General features: G+C 42.3%; 1 protein-coding gene across 2 annotated transcripts in view; it reads left to right on the top strand.

Annotated features, from left to right (window-relative positions):
* Positions 1-476: 476 nt before the first annotated feature.
* LOC126195092 (serine/arginine-rich splicing factor 7-like) overlaps positions 477-12,198 on the top strand; it is a 49,091-nt gene continuing 37,369 nt past the window's right edge. For both annotated transcript variants that reach the window (XR_007538554.1, XM_049933554.1), the window contains exons 1-2: positions 477-575; positions 851-1,066. Coding sequence is in view for 1 of the 2 variants with exons in the window: in XM_049933554.1 (XP_049789511.1) it covers positions 931-1,066 (136 nt within the window). In the remaining variant the exon portion in view is untranslated. The remainder of the gene's footprint in view (positions 576-850; positions 1,067-12,198) is intronic.

Raw genomic sequence — 12,198 nt, 5'->3', positions numbered from 1 at the left:
TTGAGAAAATACCCCAACTAATTTAAGGATTACACAAGGGATTAAATTCTGTAAGCTAGCGAGTCGTCCAGTGACAGTCATGGGTTCTTTTTCTTTTCTTTTTTTTAGTAAGTAGGACCGTTTAAATTTTGAAATTAACTTTTCAGAAATGTGAGAAATGTTTGTAACTTGGCAATGAATTTTAATTATTTGTTCTAAAAATTAACTTAAGAAAAGCAACTGCAACAACCTATCAAGCCGGGGGCCTTGGGCTTTGTGCCCCTTGTGCGCCAGGCGTAGATACGGTACTGTTGGATAATAATTTAATTAATGTCTGCCCATATCATTTCAGTTGAGCCCATACTGAATACTATGCCATTAGAATTTTAACTGCAGCGTGTGGAAATAATAGTTCAAAACGGCCTTAGTTTTGGTGTCGTTGCTGTGGCAAGTAGACCAGTTCTAGGAAGGAAATCTATGGCTCTGTCAGTTTACATCTTTGGAGATCACTTAATGAGTGTGGTGTCATAGGGTTTGTAGGTGTAGGTGTGGGTGTTTAGGTGTTTGTTGTGCGGCGTTGTGTAGGGGGAACGAAGGTTAGATTTTTGGAAAATTACAGCGCTTTTTATTGACACTTAGCAACGGATTGTAAATGTTCTGGAAGTTCCGGTATATAGTGGCTGTGATACGTCCTGTAGACACTCCGAACCTGTTGTTCCGTTCCAAATTTCTGATAATTTGTACTTATTTCCCTGTTGAGTGTTGTTGTTGCACGATTCCCTCACTTCTACGTTTTATGCCTGGATGTACAGCTAACATATATTCATGCATAGTGAAATATTGAATGCTTAAAATAGCTGCGGTTTTACAGATTTCGAGGTCGGGATAAACGTTGCAGCGTAAAGGTGTGTGTTACTCCGTATCACTGCCAGCGGCAAAAGCGTGCCAGAAATGTCGAGCAGAAGAGCGAGAAAACGGAGCCCTAGTTCAGTATCGAGTGAAGGCAGCAAACGCAGCAGAAGCTATTACGACGATGCCGATTTTGAGGAAGAAGAAGAAGGCTATCGGTTACACATAGCGGATGTTGGTATGCGATTTAACTACATAACGTCGTAATTACAGAAAATTGTACATAAATTGATGGGATGCATGTTGCATAGTATTACTTACGCAGTTGTACAACAATTTTCAGTTCCCTTTAAATTAAAGTCATACATCTTGTTCTGGGAGTAACTAGTAGCTTTTACAGTATGTTGGTAGCTCCACATCCTTTCTCACTGTGTATGGCTGATTCGTGCTACTAGAAAAGGCGCTTTGAATTGTAACAATAAAATAATGAAGAATGGAAAATGTACTAAATTCCTATAAGTCAATGGAGAACAAAGTGCCAAAGTAATAATTAGTCTTTCATGCTCATAGTCATCTGTATTTTTTTTGGAAATCAAAATTTATGATACCACCATATTTATAAATTATTTTCCTCGAGTTTAAAGGTATATAATATCAATTATTCAGTCCACAAAAAGCTGAAGAATTCATACATAATTGGTAGTGTAAGAAAGAGGCACCTATTGCTGATCATTAATATTGAACTAATAAAAAAAAATCAAAACTGTTTTTATCATGTTATATAATTTTCGTCTACTGATTCACTACCAGTGAACCCTACATTTCATGGTGATTCACTCTTGTTAAGTGTCAGGGATAGACAAACATAGTATTCATTTTAATTTCCTCTATCATTTGACAGACAATTACAGCAAAAATGCATGCAGCACTCTGGAGAGGAACTTTCACTGGTACATTGTCAGATGGAAACTGTTGGAGGTTTACAGAGAAATGGCTTTTGCAAGCAGTACGTGGTTTATGAAGGTCTCCCGTAAGTTCAGCAAACAAGGACAAAGATACTGCTAGACCAAAATTTTGTAGAAACTGTTATGTATGAGAGCACATGTACATTTTGGAAACTCTTTCTTGTTTTGTGTAGGTAGACTGGCCAAAACTCATTGTCATTCACATGCAAGACTTTCAAATGTGCGTAGGGTTGGTTGAATTATTTTCTTTGATTAGATGTGCAACAGGAAGACTTTGGAGGTAGATGAGGGAAAGTCATAGTTTCATATTAATATTGGTGTGCGACAAAAGCTCATAATCAACAGCCTTTAGACATCCACTGCTGGATAAAGGCTGCCGAAACATTATAACATTATGGTCTTCAGCTATGTGAATTAACATTGCTTCTGCAAGTTTTCTGAGTTCACTGTCTTAGCCCCCCCCCCCCCCCCCCCCTTTTAGAATCAAGCCAAGTACTTCCTTGTTCTATGTACCATCGATCTCAGTTTGGTTACAGTTGTAATTAAGCATCTTCGACTTAAGTCTTTTTCCTGGCTCTCCTGCCAACTCCCAGCTTCTCTCTTTCCATTGCATTCTGTCATAGGTCAAAACAGGTAATGTGTGCCAGTTGTAAACTTCCCTTTTAGTTTAGGCACACCAGTGTCTTGGGCGTGAAAGTGCTGTATTTACTTTACCAAAGGCATTCTAGGTCAGTGTTAATCTTCTGTTAACTTCTTTAGTTGTCCATCTAGGTTTTCTAATTTACTTTAAAATTTTCATTATTTATCAAGAAAATTATGATGGTTACAGAGTTGATGGTATCACACACTATAATGTTGACACATTCTATTGAGTTAAAGTTCCTGAATACTGAGACATCCGTTTGATGTATTGTTCAGCACCAAAACCGTTTGCTCAGTTTCTCATGTGTAAGCCTGAATTTGGAGAGAGAATCTAATGTGCCAAGCTGTTTCACCAGGTGAAACAAAGGTGAATTGTGACAGTCTGAGTCGGTTACTGCCAGCTTTTTAAAATTTTTGGAATTACTGTCTGTGTGCTTTGAGGGCTGTTTTTTGTAATAAAAGCTAAGGGACTATAATGAAAATAATTGTTCAAGAATGATAAAATGAAAATAAATGTCGACCAATAGTAAAATGTATACAAATATTTAAAACTATAAAACATTAAATAGAAACTAATGATTAGAAGAGGGAAAAATATAAATGATGATGTGAGGATGGGTAAAATTAAAGAAAACGGAATATAAGTCAAACAAGTTAGCACTGAGGTGTCTCCCACTAAAGTGCATTATTTTAGTTGGGGAACTGAGTGTGATGATGTAGGAGTAGAATCTAGCACGACGAGGAGGGGAAGGGGGGGGGGGGAAGGATATGGAAGGGGTTTTTTTTTTTTAAGGATACTATGTCTTCAGAAGGGCCTGGGATGCAGAAGGATCTGTTTTAATGCATGAAGCATATACATACCAGCAGACTTTACCATGATTGTGTCAGTGAAATAGTGAGATTACGACTCAGTACTAGTAGAGAGGAAGAGTTAGATGTAATAGACATATATGTGATGAGGAGTGGGTTTACAGTACAGTAGAAAAATTGTTCAACTGTGGGAGCTTGGCTTAATAGAAGGATAGACGTATGTATAGTAATTCGGATGGACTTAAACAACCAGGAGCACATTGGGAAGGGAAAGTGTACTCACAGTGCAAGAATTAAGTTGTATTATACAAGCTGCCCTCAGAAGAAGGTTAACAGAAAACATAGCTTATGGATGTTTTTCTTATAGTGAGGTTATAAATGGTAGAAAAAGCATTATTGAGGAGTAAGTAACCCTAGGACTGTAGTAGTCAGTGTTGTTAGAGAGCACAAATCTAACAGAAAACAAAGAACAGTTGCTAAATATCACATTCCATATGTGGAAGAAATAATGTACTTAAGTGAAATATTAAGTCAGTGCTTAAACACAGGAGAAAACTGTTAGGACACCACGTGGTGTTTAAGACACTGCGGTGAGAATTGAAACATGTTACATCAGAATTTGAAGCAAAGACTGTTCCATGAAAAGTCACGAAGGAATTGTCAAACCCAGTTTATTACACTAGATATGTAATAATAGTAAAAAGTAATGCTTCCTGGAACAGCTGATGCCATTGGCGGAGGGTTACCAAGAGGTGGAACAGCATGTTTGGAAGTATAAGAAGCCATAAAATAACACAAAGGCAAATGTCACACAGTACACAGTAAAAGCTGAGCTATTTAACCATGAATTCAAGAGAATTGTGGGTGTGGCTGGGAAAGTGCAGGGGAGTAGTGGTACAGGAACAAGGGAGGAATGATGTCAAAGGGTCCACATTTAATAACAGAGAAGTATATATTACCATAGGGGCAAGGAAGTAAGCAAGCAGGAGAGGACAGAATAGAGAAATTCAAAAAGTCATGGGTTGCACCATCGTGCCTTATCAAAGATCCCTATTTAACTTTAAAATCTCCTCCTTCCTGAAACATTTCTGGTTATGCAGGTTGTTCAACTTCTGTACAAATAAGTGAGATGCCAGATAATGGAAAGAAGTGGTAGAAAGAGCAAGGGACAATATCAAAAATTACAGGCCATTTCATCTTACTTGTATTGTAAGTAAAATATTTAAAGGGATGATTGATAAATATAGTAGATACTTTGCAGAAAGTGAGGTGATGGTTTAGAAGCCATCATGGATTCAGAGCAAGGTTTTCATGTGAGTCACAGCTAGCTGGTTTTCAGCAGGGTATATCAGATTGGCAGGAGAAGGCAGTTGACTGTATAGCCATTTATCTTTCTGAGGTATTTGATAGAATGAATCTCGTCGTACAACCAACAAAACTGCAAGGGCTGGGTCCTAATGAAAGCATATTATGTTGGTGCCGAGAAGTCTATGACAGAACATAAATTGTTAGTATGAGAGTTTTCACATCAAATTTAGCAATAATAGAGTTGTGCCACAAGGCTATAAATTAGGGCCATTGCTGTGTGTGTTTCATGTAAATGATTCAGAGCAAGTGATAAGGTCAAAATTGAAACTGTTTGCTACGAAGAAGTAAAAGAAGAAGAAGAAGAAGAGAGAAGGAAAAAAATAATGTGGGAGGCTATGAGATTCTACAGGATGATTTGGAAGTCATCAGAAACTTGATCCAAAGAAGTGAAATGTTGGTAAATCTAAAGAAGATTCAACTTATCACCTTCTCAGATAGCACTTGTGCTATAACACAAGACTACAAGCTATGACCAGACAGCATTACAATAGGACAACAAAACTGATATGTGGGTGTGACACTGAGTGCTGAGAAATTAAAGTAGGGAGCACACACAGGTCAGACAGTAAAGAAAAATCTATGTGGAAGATATCCTTAGTCCATTTACAGAAAGTGTCATCAAATTTAAATACATGGGCCAATAATGGCAAAGTATCAAGATTATGGTTAATTGGACAAGGGTAAATTTACTTTTATAGTAAATTATTGTACAGTAATACTAGGAATGTAATATAATTATGTGTTGTAAAAAATAACCATGATTGCCACCTTGGTTACAGCCATATTTGTGAACAAATAAAAATTGCACAAGCCTACATAAAAAAACTACAAATAGTTGTGTTTGTGACATTGTGAATATTCTGTTATATACAATTTTCAAACTTTTTCACTTTTTATTTTTTCACAGAACCCTCTTTAATGTCCAACAATAGTCAGTTGTCATACTTTGATCCCATCTTTCCTGACACCTCCTTAATGTCCCATTGGAGCCATTCTCCTTGGATTTGTGCATAGTAATCATTATGTGGGTATAGGAAATGACTTTCACACTCGAGTTATAACCTAATTTCTTGAAATTTCCCATCATGATTTTTGCAGTGTAATATGAATATTTTTTATTCCCTAGAAAGTTTTCAGCACCATGTGTCGTATTCTCTAATATTCACCATGTTTTCAGATTTATGATCCCTCATCAAGTTGTGAATTTGAGGAAAACAGAACCCCAGCTTTCAATTTTTCTTGAGTGATAATGAACAATTTTGTACAAAGGTACTTAGAGTGGTATCGATCTTGTGAGAAATACCTTACTAACTACTTCATGGACTCCAGCTTCCGATGCGTAGTAATGGAAGCAACATTATTGTTATTATTACTATTGATTTTTTACAAGATGTCTATGCAATATGCTACTAATCTTATGCACAAAAGTGATTTATCAAACAATTTAAACACCAATACTTTTACTTTGCCCAGTTAACCCCGCCACATTAAATAGCATGGCATTTTAGAGTACCTAGCTTGCTACTGTAAATGAAGCACCACAAATAAACTATTTGTATTCCTCATTTTGAATACTTGTTAACACAGTCATAATCTGAATGGCTCTTTCATTTCAACTGAATGGCCTATAGGAAATGATCTGTATATAAACTCATTACGCAGTAATACACCTTTGAGGCTTAGTGCAGGAGAATCAGTAAAATGAATACACCCTTGAGGCTTAGTGCAGGAGAACTCAGTAAAATGTCTCCACTCGGCAGGATCATGCTCACCTGATAATTGTAGATTAACTTTTTGATGTCATTGCAGGAAACTGAAGAAATTTGTTCCTGGTGCTAGAACATTTTTACTTTTCAGACAAGAACCAAGTACTACAGCAGATCACTTCAGCAAATTGGCATCACACAGTCTTGTTCAGGATTGTAAACATCATTATTGTCTTAGGATGTTCCTTTGCTTTTGAAATCATTTTCTCCCACATTCTTTAAATGAGTTGGGAAAAGAAAATACAAATACTCTCCATGTGGAACTGGATCAGTGGCTTCAGGAATACCTTTATACACATTTTGTTTCTTGCTTTTTGAATTCATTCCTTGAACATATGAAAGTGGTTTGATAAGTCAGGGAAAAAAAAAGTTTGTTTCATAAACAATTCACCTTACTTTGCAAAATAGTCTCCTTTGAGGAATATACACTTGATCCAGTGATCCTCCAGCTTGTTCATCCCATTGCAAAAATAGATTCTGTCAACCTCTGCAAAGTGCTTGTTGACTGCAGCTAGCACTTTCACATTTGATGAAAACTTCTTCCCAGCAAACCAAAAGTTTAGCTTAGGGAACAGGAAAAAATTGTCTGGAGCAAAGTCTGGTGATTAGGGTGGATTAGGAACCAATTCAGAACCCAATTCCTGCACTTTTCCCTTTGTTACTGCTGATATTAGATTAGATTAATGCTTGCTCCATAGATCATGAACACGGCACTTTGTAATGATGTGAAATGTGTCAGCTTAACAAAAGCTTTCTTTACCTGCCATAATTAAAAGATTTTTTGTGTGTCTGGGACGGTGCGATATTCTAGTGAAAGAGCATTTTTTTACCTGTCACCATACAACAGGTCAGAGCCATTGTTCAGTATTCGTAGGTTAACATTCCCCTTTCCCATGGTGAATAATGATAAGGGAGGTTTCACAAGGCTTGAAAAATTAATCAGCTGATAATCACTTAATAGTTTGGTGTTTGCACATTATTTCATGCTTTAGTTTTCTTCAACAATGTGATTTATTTATTGTGGGTGGTAGCTTAGATTGTATTGTGTGATAGACCTCTGTAAGTCTAGCGGAGCCAGTGAGTGTATTGAAGATTGTAATACAGTCATTCTGTTTCGAAAATTTTTGTAACGGTGGTTGTAACGACACTGTTTTGTTGTGTAGCCCAGAGTCTAAGTTAGGTTGGAAGGCCGTAGTTTGGTTGAGAGTTGGTGGATGCCAACAAATTTGATTTGGAAATTCCTGATTTTCTTAATGAAGGCAGTGGTGACACACTTTTTTTTTTACCGTAGCTGAAAACTTAGGTTAGGTTGGAAGAAGCTGACAGTTCAGTTCTGAGTTAGCAAATGTCGTTAACAATATACCACCCCCCCCCCACACACACACACACATATATATTGCGTTTTTCATAATTAGAATTATGTGGTGTGTGAAAACCTCTTTTGCTCCATTCTGGTATGATAGTTTCAAGTTTTAAATATGGTTCAAAGCATTAATATCATCATCTCCCATCCCAAAACCCCTAGTCCCATTGAGAAACCATTAGTTGTCTGTTTTTGTTTTGCAAATGTTTGTTAGTTTTTAATGACGTCATCCATTGACAGTACATAACTCCACAATGTTAATGTCATCATTGACAGTCAACACTGTATCACATTTTTTACTAAACTTGATATTGCGCATGAATGCTGACAATATTTTTCTTCTAACTGTCTGTAAAGAAAGGTTAGAATATGCATAATTGACATTTACATTGAGGCAGCTCTTAAGCTGTTTTTCATTATGTTCACCTTTGGAAGTTAGACACTGATCATATTGGGAACAATCCTTTGTATTCTTGTATCGTAGAAGCCTGCCATGTATGGTTTCAGTCTGTTTGATAGCCACAAGCATCTCTTTCTCTTATTGAAAATTTTCTTCAGGTACAAGATACTGCAGCAAGATCAAGACTACGGGATGTATGGTTAAAACTCCCAGTAGCAACCCCCTATAGACAATTGTTTTGTGATGAACTGTATGTGGACAAGCACTGTCACCACCTGTTTCCAATTCCAGAATGTTTCACAGTATTTACCATTCATTGTTTAGGCAGAAGGCCAATGAACACCTGTTTCCTTCCTGCCGTGAGAAGTATGCCCATCACGTACTGCAACAGCAACCCCCCCCCCCCACGCCCCCCACCCCCACCCCCTGCGGGTTCGGGGGTTAGAATAGGCCCGCGGAATTCCTGCCTGTTGTAAGAGGCGACTAAAAGGAGTCTCAACTGTTTCGGCCTTTAATGTGATGGTCCCCATTGGGGTTTGACCTCCATTTTTCGAAATTCAACAGAAGTACGAGCCTTTTGGGGAAGGACACCTTACGTGGTGCACCATGAGTCCTCTGTGCCCTAAGACCTTGGCACTCTTTATTGTCTTGGCGTCGTCACTGCACCCTCCATCCCTCATTTTGGGCTTACACAGCTGATGGATTGTGTAAGTTACGCCCTTAGTGCGTCACCATCTGCACCCACGATCACTATGGACTACCCATGGCACCCAAAATCCAACACGGTAGCCAGCCCGTTGTGGTGGGGTCGTCGTGTACCCTCTAGTTTGTAGCCCCCTGACAACACAGGGATCGTACTGCTGATGCCTGAGAGCTGACACCTCCCCACGTAAGCCTAGGAGTCGATGCTCGTCTCTCTGGGGCATCAGAACTCCTGGCAACGGCCATCCTGCCAGGTGGCCTTTGCTGTGGCTGGGTGGCGCCCGTGGGGAGAGCCCCTGGTCGGAGTGGGTGGCATCGGGGCGGATGCCCCGCAATGAAGCGGGTGAAGTCTCAATCCGGTGGTCGCACGACCGCCAACATCTCTAAGCGCGGTAAGACAGAATTTAATGCTGTGACATATAACCCCAAATCGTTCCCTTCCCTAGCCACGCCATGGGAGGAACGTAGGGCTGCGGACAGACAGGAGCTGTATTCACCGCGATACCTTGTGTGCAGCAGAACCGATGGGGATTCGTTTTTGGGGACTAAGCCTCTCTTCTTTGTTCACCATCTCGAAGATAAGTTTGGGGAAGTGGCATCTGTTTCCAAAATGAGGAGCGGGGCTATTTTGATACAAGCAGTTTCATCTGCACAGTCACGGGCGTTACTCGCCTGTGAGAAGCTCGGTGACATCCCCGTTAACGTCACTCTCCATAAGTCCTTAAATTTGGTCCAGGGGATTATCTTTCATAAAGATCTTCTGCTACAGTCTGATGAGCTACGGGAGAACCTGGCACGACGAGGTGTGCACTTTGTCCGTCGTGTCTTTAGGGGGCCCAAGGATAATAGGGTCGCTACCGGTGCCTTCATCCTGGCCTTTGAGGGTGACTGCTTGCCTGAGAAGGTCAAGGTCATGATCTACCGGTGCGATGTCAAGCCCTATGTCCCGCCCCCTATGCGATGCTTCCAGTGCTGGAAGTTCGGACATATATCCTCCAGATGCACTGCCAGCCCCACTTGTCGTGATTGTGGACGACCTTCACATCCTAATGCTCCATCCACCTGCGTTAACTGTGGGGAGCATCATTCTCCCAGCTCGCCAGACTGTGCAGTCTACCAAAGAGAGCGGAAGATACAAGAAATTAAGACCCTGGACCGTTTAACTTACCAAGAGGCAAGGAAGAAGCTAGAACGGCTCAACCCCACATCTATGTTGAGGAGTTATGCTGCTGCAACTCTGCCGCCACCAGTTCCTGCACAGACTCCCTTTTCAGTTGGCCCACAGTATAGTAAAGTTACGCCTGCCCCACTGCTGGTAGGGGCCACACTCTCTTCCACTGCTCCCAAACCACCCGGTTTGGGAGCAGTGGACCCCAAACAACTGGGGACATCCATCCCCACCTCTCAGCCGGAGAGGCACCAGCCTCCTCCGGCTGCTCAGCCGGAGAGGCAAGAGCCTCTTCCGGCTCCTCAGCTGTAGAAGCAACAGCCTCCTCCGGCTGCCCAGCCGGAGAGGCAACAGCCTCCTCAGGCCTCACTTGTTCGGAAGGGGTCCCTTGGGGGAGTCCCTTCCAAGGATTTTACCAGTGTCTCGCAAGACGCTAGCCAGTGGCTGAGGAAGCCATCAGCTGCTGGTCGAAGGGCTTCATGCTCTTCCTCTGTTCCTGACAATGCATCAGGAAAGCCCTCCCAGCATGCGAACCCTCCTCCCAAAGACAAGAGAGAGAAGAGGAAGCTCTCTAAGAAGCCTAAGGACCCAGTGGTTCCTGCGCCAACGCTTCCTGTCAGCTCAGCCTCTGAGGATGAGGTCGAGCTCTTTGCGTCCCCTGATGACCTCGATCTCGCCGTCTCAGAAACGATGGCAGTTGCGACGTCAGTCACGCAGCCGGTGGCAGCATGTGACTCTGTGAAGTAATTTGCTTTTTCAGTACCTTAATGCCCCTACAGGACACGCTTTGTACAATCCTCCAGTGGAATTGTGGCGGTTATTTTAGCCATCTCCCTGAGCTACGACAGCTTCTAAGCATGACACCTGCTTTCTGCATTGCCCTCCAGGAAACCTGGTTCCCGGCAATGCGGACCCCTGTCCTTCGTGGATACAGGGGTTATTACTGCAACCGTAGCACTTACAATAGTGTGTCAGGTGGAGCCTGCGTGTATGTCCTTAACTCTATAAATAGTGCTCCTGTGCCCCTTCACACATCATTGGAAGCTGTGGCTGTCCGCGTAAGGACTACCCAGGACATAACCGTCTGCAGTGTCTATCTCCCTCCAGGTGGTATAGTCTCCCTGACCGAATTGGCTGCACTTGTCGCCCAACTCCCCACGCCTTTTCTTCTCCTGGGGGATTTTAACGCCCACAATCCCCTGTGGGGTGGAACGAAGGTTACTGGCTGAGGCAGAGAGGTTGAGAATCTCATCTCCCAACTCGACCTCTGCCTCTTAAACACTGGCGCCTCCACACATTTCAGTGTGGCTCATGGCACGTTCTCGGCCATAGATCTGTCGTTGTGCAGCCCAGGGCTTGTACCATCGGTCCACTGGAGAGTCCACGAGGACTTGTGTGGTAGTGACCATTTTCCCATCTTCCTTTCACTACCACAGCATCGCTCCCTTTAACGCTTGCCTAGATGGGCATTTAGCAAGGCAAACTGGGACACGGTCTCCTCTGCTGCCACTGTTGAATCTCTCCTCCACGGTACCATCGATGTGGCGGTTGAGACACTGACTGCAGCGATTGTTTCCGCTGCGGAACATACCATTCCTCGTTCGTTATGGTGCCCCCGGCGAAAGTCAGTACCTTGGTAGTCTCCAGAGGTCGCTGTAGCCATTAAAGAACGTCGGCGGGCTCTTCAGCGACATAAGCGGCACCCGTCTCTGGATAACCTCATTTTATTCAAACGTCTCCGTGCTCAGGTCCGGAGGCTTATCAAACAGCGGAAACAGGAGTGCTGGGAGAGGTACGTTTCCAACATTGGTTCCCGTACTTCACCCTCCCAGGTGTGGATGAAGATTCGGCGCATCTTTGGATTGCAGTCCTCTACAGGTGTCCCAGGGCATACCATCAACGGGGCGGTATCCACCGATGCCAATGCAATCGCTGAGCATTTCGCACAGCACTATGTTCGGGCCTCTGCGTCGGGGAATTACCCGTCTGCGTTTCACGCGCTCAAACGCCGGGAGGAAGGCAAACGGCTTTCTTTTGAAACTTCCTGGCAGATTAAAACTGTGCGCCCGACAGAGACTCGAACTCGGGACCTTTGCCTTTCGCGGGCAAGTGCTCTACCAACTGAGTTACCAAAGCACGACTCACGCCCGGTACTCACAGCTTTACTTCTGCCAGTATCTCGTCTC

Source organism: Schistocerca nitens, chromosome 7, assembly GCF_023898315.1.
Source record: "Schistocerca nitens isolate TAMUIC-IGC-003100 chromosome 7, iqSchNite1.1, whole genome shotgun sequence".
Taxonomy (NCBI): Eukaryota; Metazoa; Arthropoda; class Insecta; order Orthoptera; family Acrididae; genus Schistocerca; species Schistocerca nitens.
The sequence above is the reverse complement of the archived record's forward strand: the minus strand, read 5'-3'. Positions and strand labels throughout refer to the sequence as shown.